This window comes from Toxotes jaculatrix, chromosome 17 (genome assembly GCF_017976425.1).
Source record: "Toxotes jaculatrix isolate fToxJac2 chromosome 17, fToxJac2.pri, whole genome shotgun sequence".
Classification (NCBI taxonomy): domain Eukaryota; kingdom Metazoa; phylum Chordata; class Actinopteri; family Toxotidae; genus Toxotes; species Toxotes jaculatrix.
In genome coordinates, this window is record NC_054410.1 from 23369237 (window position 1) to 23383754 (window position 14518).

Here is a 14518-nt window from a genome sequence, read left to right on the forward strand (position 1 = left end):
CATAGCCTACAAGTTCAAAAATACAAGCTCCTTAGGAAAGACAGCAAGCGTCTACACATGTATCTCAAACCATCCATGAAGAATAATCCATTCCAGAAGAAGAAAAATAGATACAAGTCAGGATTCTCAGTGTGATTTTCCTGAAAAGCAGAACCAATGTTCCATCGTTTCTAAGGGAGAAAACCTCCATCTGTTAAAGGAGCACCAACCCGCCCGCACCCAAAACTCCCCACCAAATCCAAGTGTGTTACAGCTCATTCATTTTTTAATTTATTTATTTTTTATTTCATTACACCCAAGGCAGAATAAAAGTTACTAAAACTTAAGACTTTTACAGTTACAGTGACAAAAACAGTTTAAGAGACCCACAATTTAAATTGGACTGCAAAAAAAATAATAAAAAACAATCTTTTTTCTATTTTTGTAAAATGCCCAGGCATTCTCCAATATTACAAATACTGGTATACTTTTACAGTAAACAAGAAAATGTAATATATATTCATATATATTTATATATATACTAAAACCCCGTCACCAAAAAAAAAAGAAAGAAAAAAACAAAAGTAAAAAGAACAAAAAATAATACAGACATTGCCACCACGGCATTTAGAGGAATTGTAGAAGCAAACTTGAAAGAAAAAAAATACTTGATTCTTCAAAACACACATACACACAAATATTATTTCACCCTTGTACTTGTTTCAATACTGTAAACTTATTTTTAGACAGAGTGCACTAATTTTTTTTTCTTAGTTTCTGCCATTCCTGATTTCGGTCCAGTCTCTTCCTTGACTTTTGTGTGGCTTTTGTTCACTCCTGAAATTTTCTGTTGAGGGACTCTGGTCCTTATGAGTGAGGAATTTGATATATATCTGTATATATGTTTGTGCCTTTATATGTACATATGCATACATATATACACAAACAGACACACCATTATTGTGCTGGGTACTCCTAAACCCAAACTCGGCTTTGTTTCATTTGTATGAATTGAAATTATTCTGTTGAAATGTCAAATTACACATCAAAATTAATAAAATTGGAGTTTTTTTCTTGTTCAATTTGTTGCTTCATAAAAACTTGCATTTGTCTGAGACAATAAATAGGAAGATCATTATTCAAGGCACACTCATGTCAAATTGAATGGCAGTACAAAAACTGTCACGGATAAATTATTATTATTATCATTATTATTTTATTTTATAGTGCCAGCATTGGGAAAGCCAAGCCTAACAACCCTGGGCACTTCAGTGTCAGCAGATCCCAAGCTCTAGACCCTTTTAGTACCTTTTCCGTCCAGTTTTCTGTGTGTTGGACAGAAAATCATAAAGTGCGGGTCTGTTATTAAGAGCTTTGAATTTGTATATTGACAACAGTAAATGAAATCTGATTTTGAAATTAAAAAAAAGTGCCACTATGAAAGAAAACTGGGGTTATGATATTTCAAATTACAAAAGGAGCATGACGCGAGCTGGTGCTGCTTGTCTTAACATTCGTCTTACTATTTCAGCACACACACATTTTTCCTCTTCTACGCAATCTTCCCACAAGTAACAGTGAAACTTTGAAGGATTCTTATTCTTGGAGAGGTGACTTCATTCATCAGATTATACAATTATAGAATCACTATAACAATACAAGTCAAAATTTACTACTAATGCCATTTTGACAAATTGTAACGCATTTTTATCACAAAAAATGCATAGGGGTGTTAATTTTTTTATAAATTTTGACAATAAAATGTGAGACATAAATTTTCTGCAGAAATCCAGTTAAAGTGGCCGCATCTGCCATGTATGCACATATATTTAACCCTCTCTTAACAAATTCATGATTAGAAGCCGTGACTTCAAATATAAATGTGAACTTTGAAATGAAGATAAAGCTTGAAAACTGGCCAGATAGAGCGGGGCAGAGGGAGGCAAGAGGACATAACTGTGTGTCCCTAATGATTTTAACATATGATGAAATGGAAATGGAACGTAGGAATGAGTGGATAAATAAAGAAAAGTAGTATAGCTCACCCTGAGATGTCCCTGTGCTCACTCTCATACCTCGTTCTTCCATCTCTGTCTACATATACTTGTTTTGCATGGCTTCATGCTCAGTTTACTCCTAATAAATAATATAGCCTAGATCATATGGCTTCATGCAAAATATAATACATGGAAGTGTGGATGTAGGTAAGACGGTAGTAAGAGGAGGGGGGTGTGGAAAGCAGAAGAAATGAGGGATGGTTGTCGTAGCGTTGTCAAGGCCTGGTACTGTGTACCAGTCAGCAGCTGCCTTATCTAGAATCAGTTTCTTCTGGCTGGTTATGGTGTTTTTAGGAGGAAACCTCTTTGATTTAACATTTACTGTTAAATGTGACACTCAGTGCTACATATCCAATTATATTGACATATTTTAGAGTCAGTTCATGCTACAATGCCAAAGGATTGTTGTCCGCGTATGATCACACAAAATAAACTAATTCTAGCATTCTCAGTTAACGCCACTTCCAAATTGAAGACTGAATTCAAACTCTCTTCAAGAAATCACGTTTAGCTTAATATACAATTTCCTACATGTAGCGGCCCCAAAAAGTTTACTTAAAATGGACTTTTGTCTTCTAAAAAAAGAAAAACTCTCAGGATATCATGTGGGTTTTTAAAAAACAGATTAACTCAAAGTCAAACAATTTTTAAAAAAAGATGCCTAAATAAAAATGTACCTGCACATGCCAAAATACAAACTCCAATAAATACAGAAATTATTGCACAGTTAAAGGCTCCACATATGTTATAACTCAACTGACTGATTGTTTAAAAAGGAACGCCAAATGAGGCAGTTTAGACAGCTTCAATTGGTGTTAAGATCTCTGTTTTTACTTTTTTCTCAGTTGGCAGTTTCTTAGGTAAAAACACAAAATTAACCCAAAATTAATATTTCAGAAAAAGAGTATCCAGCTACCCCATTTATTTTTTAAGTCAAAGTGTGGCGCAGAGTATGGAAATAGAGAACCTGCTTTAGGTTCTTTCTGCTTGTTCAATTTTGACCTCATTGGTCATCAAATGTTCTCCATGCCATTTTTTCATATGTTTTTCCAGAGTGCTGTACACGCTGAAGGGCATTTGGCAAATGTCACAGCGGTAGACCTCCTTACCAAGCTGGCCATGTGTCTTCATGTGGCGTGTGAGCTTGGAACTCTGGGCGCAGGCATAGTTGCACAGCTCACACTTGTAGGGCCTTTCACCAGTGTGACTGCGCCTGTGCACCGTCAGGTTGCTACAGTTCTTGAACACCTTGCCGCAGAATTCACAGGTGTCACACCTCCTGCCATCCTTGGAGCTAGGTCGACCCGGGCCAGGGCCTCCACCCAGATGAGGCGTACTGCCCCCACTGGCAGTGCCACTGCGGCCCGACAGGCCACCGTCCAGCAGATCGCCCGGAGGCGTTGAGAACCGCAAGCTGCCATTCTCTGACGAGTGCTCAGAGGAGGTGGCAAAAGGAGATTGTCTGGAGTCGGTGAAACCTAGGAAAGGGTCTTTGATGAAGTGGCGTGAGGCAGCGTAACCCACCAACCACTGGGAATAGACGTTCTCAGAAGGGATGTGGGGTGCTGGAGGAATGTCCAAGTCCTTCTCGATTTTGATCCTTTTATTTGAAGAGTTGGACAGGCTGGGGCTGGTGATGGGGGTGGGCTTACGTGGGAACAGGCCTGCGAAAGAGTCACCAGAGCCACAGTTCCGGCCATTAATGGTGGTCCTCTCTTCCTGCTGGTGGTGGTGGTCCATCTCCCCTGCCACTGAGTCCTCATCCCCAGTGTCCCGCTGGCCATCTGAACCCCTCTTGGAGAAGGGCATCCTTTTACGATTGTCAACTATCAAATTATTGTACTGCTGTATAGAGTTGAGCCCCCCACCTTCCACCATCTTCTCAAGGGCAAGTGATGACTTCTCCTCTGAGGGCGGTTTAGAACCATTCTCCCTGTTCCGGTAGAACTCAGACTCCATGCTAAAGTTAGATTCTGGTCGACTCTCATTCTCAAGTTCCTCTTCTTCTTCCTCCTCTTCTTCCTCCTCATTGCCTTCCCCATGGAAGTCCCCATCACGATTCTTCATCCCCTCACCTGTGACGTCACTGGTGCCTGGCTCCGGGGAACTCGTGGTAGACAGTCCATCGTCTGAGCGCCCCGTCAGAGATCCAGCCTTGTGCATGTGGGTCTTCATGTGGCGCTTCAGCTTGCTTGCCTGAGAGCAGGCATGGTCACACAGCTGGCACTTGTAAGGTTTTTCACCAGTATGGCTGCGACGATGCACCACCAAGTTGCTCTGAAACTTGAAGGTCTTACCGCAGAACTCACAGGACTTGACCTTGTTCTGTGTCTGTGGAGGGGTGGTGCTGTTTGGGGGCATTGGCGGTAATGGAGGCGTGTTCAGAAAGGGAGATTTTGGCCCAGGCTGGAAGGGGTTGGGGTTTAGTAGTCGGTGCATAGGGTTGGCCCTGCTGGGTGACAACGGTGGTGTGGTGCTGTTGGTATTCCCTGCCAACTCACGTAACCGTCTGGAGAAGTCCATTGACTGGGACTCCATGGCCATGGGTGTCAGCCGCATCACCCTCTCAAAGGCACTGGGGTGCTGGGAGATGAGGCCCATTTCCTCTGCACTAAGGCGTTCCAGCCGGTGGGGGTCCAGATGGTGGCGGGGAGGAGGGCTGACGAATGGAGGAGTGTTGGGGAGGCGGTTCTCTACAAAGCCTGGGGGAGGCTCTCGGAGCAGGGGACCTGTCATCCTCAAGAGGTGGAAGGGATTGTTGTCCCCAAGAAAGTTGGTGAGGGGGGACGGCGGAATTGAGTCGTTGCCCATGGGCGGAGGCATAGTGATGCGTGGGGTGAGGGCTGTGCTGGAGGGGTTGGACTCCAGGTAAATGCGAATGCCATGGGTGTTCTGGGCATGCTGTAGCAGGAACCAGGCACTAGGGAAGGGCTGCTTACATGTGGTACATATATAGCTGGAAGGCTCATCCCTGCCACCTGCAACACACAAAGAAAGAAAGACACACATTTCAGCTGAGACTTATTCATTTATACTACACTCTTAGAACCTGAGTCAGCGATGGAAAAGCATTTCTGAAATAAGAAGCGTTTCTGAATTTCAAAAAGAAAATTAAACACTGATTCCTTTTTTTTAAAGACCTTACCAGGTCAAAGTAAACTTAATTTGTGATTGAAATTGTCATTAACAGTATTATTTCTAATGACAGCTTATTTGCAGTATGTAAATGTTTGGCTGAATGGCAGTGAGATGTGATATGTATGTGTGCTTTGTACCCTGCCTAACACTCCCAGTAACTGGAAAGACCTTTGCTCATCATGTTGTCACATAAATGCTACGTACTTCACGCTTTTGAGGAGTACATTTTCACAGTTCCACTGGTTTGGCCAACACTGGATGTTAAGAGGTGCTTAATCTCTCACTTAGTACGGAGTGAATCTCCCACTACAAACTGCTGAATTATTACAGTGTGCGCAACTGTGTGTGCGTCTGCACTTGGGCTTACACGTTCAGTACGTATGATGGTAGATGTATGTAAGAGTGTGTCCTTACATGAGTGTGAACACATGCTTATATACATCTACAAAATAAATGAGAGAGAAAGGCAGATAAAATAGTGTCACTCTAAATGCAAATAGTGAATTGTATTACAATATTTTTTAAGATTCTGGTGGTTTTGTGAAATATCAGGGTTTTGTTTTGGGGGTTTTTGTAGTGGCTAATTATACTGTCAGGAGAACATATAAAAGATTTTAATTTCATTCAGTATTTAATAAAGGCTTTGATTAGTATAAGGTTTGCTTGGCCACACATAATGAAACACTATATGATGGAATCGTGATGCATTAATTAGTTTTTATTGTGCAACACATAAATGCCACGTAGTAAAAACAAAACTCAAAATAGATATTCAAATAACTTTAACATAACATTTTCAAAGCAAAATATTTTAAGATAGTTGCATAAACATTATACACTGACCTATAATACTGAAAGTGTTATAGGTCAGAGCTATTTCACAAATGTTCTACTGCACAAGAAGCAAGCTTAGTACTAATTCACAATATGTTATCATTCAATCCAAGGTATTCAAGTGTTAAAAAGGCTGTTCATCAGTCCTCCTTTAAGCTACAGCATTCAAGTATTCAAAAGCGCTATATTGGGTTTTTTTCTCCATTAGCAACATGAACAATCAAGACAAGACATTACAAACTTTGTGCCAGGAAAATCAGTCTGTCCACAGCATCTGGTTTCAGTATGTACCTGTGGAAAGTGACACTGTTCCCCCAGTACTGAAAGCTCTCTCAGATGGGGCAGTGGTGGCAGCAATACACAGATACTTCCTGGCTAACATTGCTACGCCAAGAACATTTCCAAAGGGTAAGTGTCACCATCAATCTCCACAGGCTGTAGGCAGCTTCTCAGCTCCATATTAAAAGTTTCCTCAACTGAGAGAGAGGTTCTGCTCTCAGCTGTACTGCTGCTGCCCTGCTTTTAGAAAAACCTGGCCAAAGTCTATTTTCCTTTTACCTCAGGTTTGGCTGCTCCTGCTGCTAGTGAAGTACCAGAGGTGCCTGCCTGTTGCTCTGTCAGCAGTGATCTGATCTCTTCCACTGCTCGAGCTTTGATGTCATCCACTTTTTCTTTCTTGATGTAGGTAGTTTTGAAACAGGGATCAAGAGGAGAAGCCATATCCAACAGGCCATCTGTGCCAGGATACTTTTTATTCAAACAGGTTATAGAATGGTTGTCTTCAAGTCTTAAGGTATGAGACACTAATATAGCGCTGACCGGACAAGGCATTTATGAACTCCTGAAGTGGGCTCAACACTTTTCTGCCTCCAGCATATCCATGTCCTGCCTGCTGGGCACCAAGTGCCTGGTTTTCTTGTCAGCTCTCAACACCTGACTTATGGCTGACTCCTGTTCAGTCAGTCTTGGACCACGTTTTGTCATGATTGCATCTACTAGGTATGTCTGAGTCTGAACTCAGGAGTTCAAGTTGACACCAAAAACTTATTTGCATGCACTGACTGTACTCTGTATGCAGACATCTTACATACTCTCTGTAAAAACCAGAGTTGTTGCAGAAAAATTACTGCTTGGTGTTGCTGGTCTAATGTTGGTTGCTTTGACTGGGTCTTTCTTGATAGTCTGCATTCATACTGTTGCTCCACTGCTTGCATGCCTCAAGAAAATGCAAGCAACGTGTGAGCCTTTGTATACCAGCTAATGCCTTCAAATGACCGTATTTACATACACTCCAGCAACTTTTCTGCTGAGGTGATGGAGTGAGTTGCTAGTGTGACCACCAGTGGCAAAAAATAGTCTATACCTAGTGCACTAATTTCAGATACTAGAGAAGATATTCGCTGCTGCAATTGTTTCTCTTATTTGTGTCTGTGTGGGTGTGCGTGAGTATGTTGTATAAAAAATTTTTGTTTATGACAAGATTCACTACTATGAAAAGCACATTGATTTAATGTTTACTCACTCATCTACAGTAAGTGTCCCCTCTTCTTCCCTAAATCTACGCAACATGCCAAAAAATAATTTTCAATAAATGTGTTAGACATGTATAATTTATTTAAATCTGTTTAAAGCCTGAAAGTTCATCCAGCATTAAAATAACAATTATGCTGAAATGTATGTGTAAGTCTGTTCAAATATTTTCTTAAATATTGAAGCAATCAGCAGCTCAATGATTTCATTTCTTCCCGTTAGACATGAAACTTTAACAGTTAACCTCTTTCACTGAAACCTCTCTCTCTCTCTCTCGCTCACCCGTGTGTGTGTGTGTGTGTTAAGGAGTTCAGCAGGAAAGGCAAGAGGCGGAACAGCTGTTCACCTCCACAGTCCTGTAAAGCCTTTTGACTTAATTATAGTGGACATCCCCCCCAACACACACACACACACACACACACACACACACACACACACACACACACACACACACACACACACACAAAGAAAATAACAGCTCCCCATGTCTCGGCTTTTGTCTGCACCTTTCTCTGTCTCTATGCTTTCACACACACACACACACACACATACACACAGAAGCTGTTTTACTGCTGAATCTTGAGATCCAGAACAGTCCATAACAGAAACATTCACCCCCCCCCCGCCCTCTCTCTCTTGCTCCCTCTCTCTGTTCACACTACCCATTGATCCGTGAGTAAAAGAAAGAGAGGGAGAGGATCCTCCCTCCATCCCGTCTTTTAGCTGAACTTCATTTGCCGACAGAAGTCATTGTGGGGGCAGCTGATGTTCATTTTTGCCCAACAATTAAGAGCAGGGGTGTGCATGTTTGCGTGTGCGCACGTGCACGTGAGTGTGTGTGTGATAGTGTGTGTCTCTGCACTGAAACGCTACTTCTCTCTGTCCACAGTGGAAGGAGCGGGTCGTGGTATTTGTTTGGGGGAAGTGTGTGTGTGTGTGTGTGTGTGTGTGTGTGTGTGTGTGTGTGTGTGTGTGTGTGTGTGTGTGTGTGTGCGTGCCCTCCTGGGGGAAGGGAGTCCAACGCAGATGGCAAATAAAGTATGCAGCCCGAGGCGAGAGCACATTATGCTAATTCTAATGTCAGCTGTACTTTAATATATGACTCTATTTAATCACCCCATTATTTCCTATTTCCATATGAAAAAAAACAGAGAGAGCGAGAACTGCTCATCACTGGATTTGGTAAAATGCAGAGACCCATGTTTTATGGAGTGTGTGTGTGTGTGTGTGTGTGTGTATGGGACTGAATGAGAAAACACACTCCTCAGCATCTGCGTAGATACTTTCTCCCTTTCTCTCCTTTGTCTGTTTCTGTCTTAAACACACAGACATACACACTGTTTGAATTATGACTTACTGTATGTGAATTTACAGTGTGCATGTATTGTGTGTATATGTGTGTATGTAAAGTTTATATCAGTTCATCCTCTGTTCCCAACATCCATCTTTCTCTTCACAGAGATATGAACTGCCATGAAAAACTTCTTGTCCATTGCTTACTATACATAATATTAGGTCCCTTTATTTCCCATGGCATCACTGCATCATGTTAGCTGTTTAGGTATTCAAAGTCCATCAATCAAGTTAATGCTACCTCACTAACTCTCTCTCTCTCTGTGAAATACATTAGTACCTTATTTAGTCTTATCAGACATTTAGTTTTGCCAGATTGATGATGTTCAGCGTGATGCTCTGTGCTGCAGAAAGGACATAATGTGAAAAGATGTGTTGTCACATTTTGGGCTTTAGAGACAAACAGGAAGACAGCAGGCAATGAAAACAGTGGCCAGCACATGACAGTTAGGAGAAGCTATCACTGCTTAAATATTTGAAAATGGCAAAATACAGATTCATGTCAAGTCAGCAAAAAGCATACTGAGATTAGCTGCAGTGTTACTTGTTGATGAAGTTGTTTATTTACTCCAGGATCTTGTAGCTGACAAAGATGTAGCTGATACAATGTTTTGGATAAAACAGACAAAGCAAACAATGCTTTGTTTGTGTAACAGTAATTGGTTCAAAATTGGCAAATAATGAATTTGAGACAACCACTAAACCCTCCACACACATGCTCAAAAGGGTTTGGATGTTTGGACATGAAAGCAACATTCCAGAGCCAGAAATAATCACAGACATAAAAGATGCAGGTGCTGACGAGGAGAAGTGAGTTCAGCGCGTCATTGAGGAGACTGTTCAAACCTTCGCCACATCGCTCTCTGTCTCTGCTGCTTTTTTAAGCCCCGCTCTCTGTCAGTGGAAGTGTGGTCTGGCCCTTTGCCTGTGTTTTGTTTGGCTCACGTTCTCTCTCACACACATGCACGCATACATGCGTGCACACCACACAAACACCACACACTCTTACACACTCTGGCAGCACAACCTGTTTGGACAAGTGTGAGTAAAAAGGAAAATGTGTGCTGTCGTGGATAATAAAAACTGTATTTTTTTTTCACTTTTCTCTAAAAGGGTTGATAATTTTATGGACACGCATACATATTTTGACAGCTGAAGTTGTGCACTGCTGAGAAAAAAAAATGTGATAGTCACAGCGTGTAAGAATCTGACATTATAAATACTCCGGTGCTGATTGTGTGTGTGTGTCAGTATCGTCCAGCAGCAGCCATATGGAGGAGAAACATCCAAACAGAAACAATACTCATCCTTCAGTGGCTCTTGCTTTTCTGTATTCTCTCCTGTGTGTTGCTCCTTCCTGATTCAGTTTCACACAGTATAAAACTCTCATTACTGACTGATTCCAGTTTCCACTATGATTCAATTTGCCATAATTACTGTGGCTGTCGCTAATAAAAAAGGGAAGAGAGGGAACGGCTAGAAATCCAGTGCGAAGGTCAACTGGCAGTTAGCAGCGTTCATTTTCATCTCAGTGTATTCATCTGGGGCGGCTAATGGCCCAATTTTCTCCCCCTCACTCCTCAATAAATATCGCTGGAATTACAGGTTAAATAGCTAAATTAAATCACAGCTATTACAGATGAGGGAGGGAGAAAGAGAGAGACAGAGAAAAAGGAGGAGAGTCAGAGTCAAATACGTACTATTACAGAGGAAATGCAGATCGCCTCAAAGTGTACGATTAATGTAGCGAGTGTTGGAAGAGCGCCGGATTACTGTGTCAAATTATTGCATAGATCATTTTTGTCTGTGGCCGGTGGCTGAGGAGAAGACAAGTGCTGAGAGGGTGGACGATAAAGAGCCAGATGACAGCCAAACGGACTCATCTTTATTCTTTAATTCTCTCACTTACGCGGATGCTTTTATATTTAATTTACAATTTCGCTCTTCTTTATATTTTGATTCCTCTGAACGTGGTTGCCGTCGCCGTGATTATTATTTACTTCAAGCTTTACTGCTTTTTAATCATAAACTGTCTTGTGACCTGGGTGGGTATCAGTGGCACTGCTCTCCTGTGGTTTATGTCCTACCTAAAGATAGTTGTTTTTTGCTATCGCTGATGCCAGGTCAGTTACTACAGGTGTAGCAACTTAGGGTGCCCCAAAGCTCAGGGCTGGATCCAGTCCTTGTTTCCATTTACATTCTCCCTTTTGGCCTCCTTACATAATATTCATAATTAATACGTTTTTTATGCAGATGATACTGAGAACTGACCTTACAAACAACTACCAGTGCACTGTCAATCTGTGAAACTGCTTTTGTATTATACGCAAATACTCACTTATTAAATAGCCTTGGTTCACTGCCTTATTCAGTATCTCAGCTTTGCAGAACTCTCAGTGTCACTTTTGATGAAAATCTCACCTTTGACAAACATATTAAATCCATGGTTCAGTCCTGCTTCCAACATATCAGAAACATTTCCAGAAATAGAACATTTCTTTCTTCCAAAATCTGGCAACTGTCCACACCTTCATTACTAGTTGATTAGACTATAATTCCCTGTTCTTTGGCATCAGAAAAAAAAAAACCCTCCACCTCATCCAAAACTCTGCAGCCAGGATTTAAATTTGGACTAAGAAACATGATCCTGGTTTCCTTTCAAAGGCTACCTGCTGCTTTTAGAATAGATTTTAAGATCTTATTGATTACTTACAAAGCTCTGAGTGGCCTCACCCCAAGTTTATTTATCAAATCTCTTCCTGCTCTGTGTCCCCTCCCACTCCCTAAGATTGCCTCAGATACGTCCTTCCTTTGCAGTCAGGACTCCTGGATTTTGGAATGACCTGTCTGAGGAGATCAGGGCTGTCACAGCTTTTATATCATCCTTAAAAACCAACTAAAGGCTAAGAGGCAGTGGCTTCACTTTCGTCTTACTAAAAATCAGGTGCTTCCTGCAACCATCTGGGACAGTTTCTAAGAAAAAATCATATGCAGTCAGCCTTAGATAAAAACAGCATGAGGAGGAACACAGTATAGAGAATGGTGGAGATATAATGTTTCCCCAGTAAGGTGATGAAAGAGACTGACCACAGATCTGATCCTGATTCATCCCTCTGGTTAGTGTGTTAGTAGTACTGTTCTCCACCTTCGTCTCTCAATCAAGAGGACTTACTATACAACAGCCCCCAATCCCTCCATCCAATCAAAAGTGGATTAGAGATCTGAGCTGGTTTGCATACAGGAAGTGCAGCAGCAGGTCTTGATGGGGCGTGGGGGGTTGGAGGGTGGGGGGTTTGTGGAGGGTACAGTGTCAGCGCTGAGGTATTTACATACAGAACAAAGCTGACGTGAGCCAAGGGTACAGCATGTGTGTGTGTGTATGTGTGTGCGACCCTCTTGGCCTTTTGTCGCACTTGTATAAAGTTTCCTGACATTTTTTTCTTTTTTTTTCATCATTACGCCAGCAGTGATCTTGAGGTGCCCCCCACCACCCACACACACACACACAGACACACACACACACACACACACACACACACACACACACACATACACTCAACTTACACAAGGATTCCTCACCCTGCATGACTAATGTCTTGTTTATCAGTATCATAGCACAGCGACAATTCCATGCAAAACAGACAATGGGTGTGTGAGTTTCCATCTCTGCAGATACATCACAAACTCCTACATGTGTATATGCTGTACATACATCTGCTAGAGTCTTTTTTAGTTTGTGGAGAGTGTTTATTCTGTGCATGTCTCCTCCTAATGAAACTGTTTCAAAAAGTGAGTTGCCGGTATTCTTTAAGTAGTCTGTTAGGTTTGAATGAAGTGGTTTGAATACAGGGAACATCATCCAACAGGCTTTTAAACTGGCTTTAATAGCAACTAAAATGGCTATAGGACCACACGGAAGCAGCTTTAATTAAATTGCCCAAACTGTACAGGAATGAAAATCCTATACAAGTCAGTACCGACAGAGTCCTACACCAGCATCAGTACAGGTTTTATCTGCTGTGTCTGTGTCTGTGATTCAGCTCCGCTCGGCCAGACTGAAAACTCCTTCTGGGGAAACTGAGTCATCTCTGAGCTCAGCTCACCGCAGATGCTGTTGGCTAAAGACCAAGAGGCATAACCCAAACTCTTGCTGCTATACAGGCTGTTACTGTCAGACTACATGCCACGAGCTGGGTTTCCATCCAACGTTTGTTTTTTTTTCTTTCTTTTTTTCTTTTTTCTTTTTGTGAATTATGATGTGTCCAAAGTGAAAAGCTGAATGGAAAACTCAGTACTCACTTTTGAAGATTTTTTATGCTCATTTATTCTGAGGATTGTTTTGGAAAAAATAAGGAATCTGGGAAAATAAAAATCAGAGTATGTATGTGCTTCCGTATACAACAGCTGGAAAGTTGTTCTTCTTTCCTTGTCAGAAATCTTGGTGAAAACCTCCAGGAAATCCTCACTCGAAATCACACTGACGTGTACACAGATTACTAAAAATCCAGCCCTGGAACAGAACCACGCTCAGGAGTCTAGATAAGGGCCTTTAATGAAAACCATTTCCCACCTCTGCAGGTTAAATGTCAACAGCTTGACATGAGAAGCCAGCTGAGTGGCTACGGCTAATCCAGACATTAGCTCTAACAGCCAGACAGCAGAGAAAATGTCAAAGAGGACAGAAGAGAGTGTGGGGTGATTTCACAGGTAAGTGACACTTGCGATGGTGCAGAGTTCACGCTATTCTTTGTATGCTATCAAACAAATCTTTTTTTTTTTTACTTTGCTAAAATCACGAAGGGATCAAGATGAAGGGTGAAAGATTAAATTCCAAACTCCAAAACAGCAGCTAACCTGGCAGCTAACCTGGAGATGATGTCAGGGCTTCAGCTGTCTATCACCGTATCACTGTTTCCGCTTCCTGATTCAGTCTGACATTGTTTTCATCTTCCACAGTTTCTGTTTGAAAGGACTAAACTAAAGAGCAGTGACTGATGTATGCATCTCACCAACATTTGACAAAGAAGCTTCAGGTAGCACGTTGTTGCTTCTGTAAGCTGACTTATAACAAGCTGTAGCTTTTTCTCTCTGGCTTTAGAAGGAAGAACACATTCCTCATTCTTAATCCTGCCTACAAAACTCTGATTGGCTTTGTTGTTTTTCCAACCAGGAAAACAGTGATCAATGAATACAACACCAGACCTGCAGATGTGCGTCAGATGAAAGATCCATAACAAATCCTCAACCAAAGTCTGTCATGTGCACACAGGAAGATTCAAGAGAATGTATTTCTTTATATGCGGCTGAAGGACAACTGCTTCACTAAAATTCGAATTTTGCCAACATTTCTGAAATGATGAACGTGACTTGAGAGCTGGGTGGAAACAAAGCAAGTGCTGGTAACTCACAAGTACTAGTACTTGTATCGTCCCAACCCTAAAGTTAACAGGTAATGTCAAAAGAATCAACATGAGATGAATTTACTTGTATTCTCTCTCTCTTTATCTCTCTGTCCTTTACTCTGTCTCTTTCACAGTCTACACAACCTTCTTTCTTCCCAGCATGTGTTGAACTTTAGCATTAGCCCGTCTTCTCTGCATGTTATCCAGCCAACAAAGGATTATCAT

General features: G+C 41.6%; 1 protein-coding gene across 2 annotated transcripts in view; it reads right to left on the reverse strand.

The window, feature by feature from the left end:
• Positions 1-257: 257 nt before the first annotated feature.
• bcl11ba (BAF chromatin remodeling complex subunit BCL11B a) overlaps positions 258-14518 on the reverse strand; it is a 45277-nt gene continuing 31016 nt past the window's right edge. For both annotated transcript variants that reach the window (XM_041060677.1, XM_041060678.1), the window contains exon 3: positions 258-5014. In XM_041060677.1, the coding sequence (XP_040916611.1) occupies positions 3009-5014 (2006 nt within the window). In that variant the 3' untranslated portion in view covers positions 258-3008. The remainder of the gene's footprint in view (positions 5015-14518) is intronic.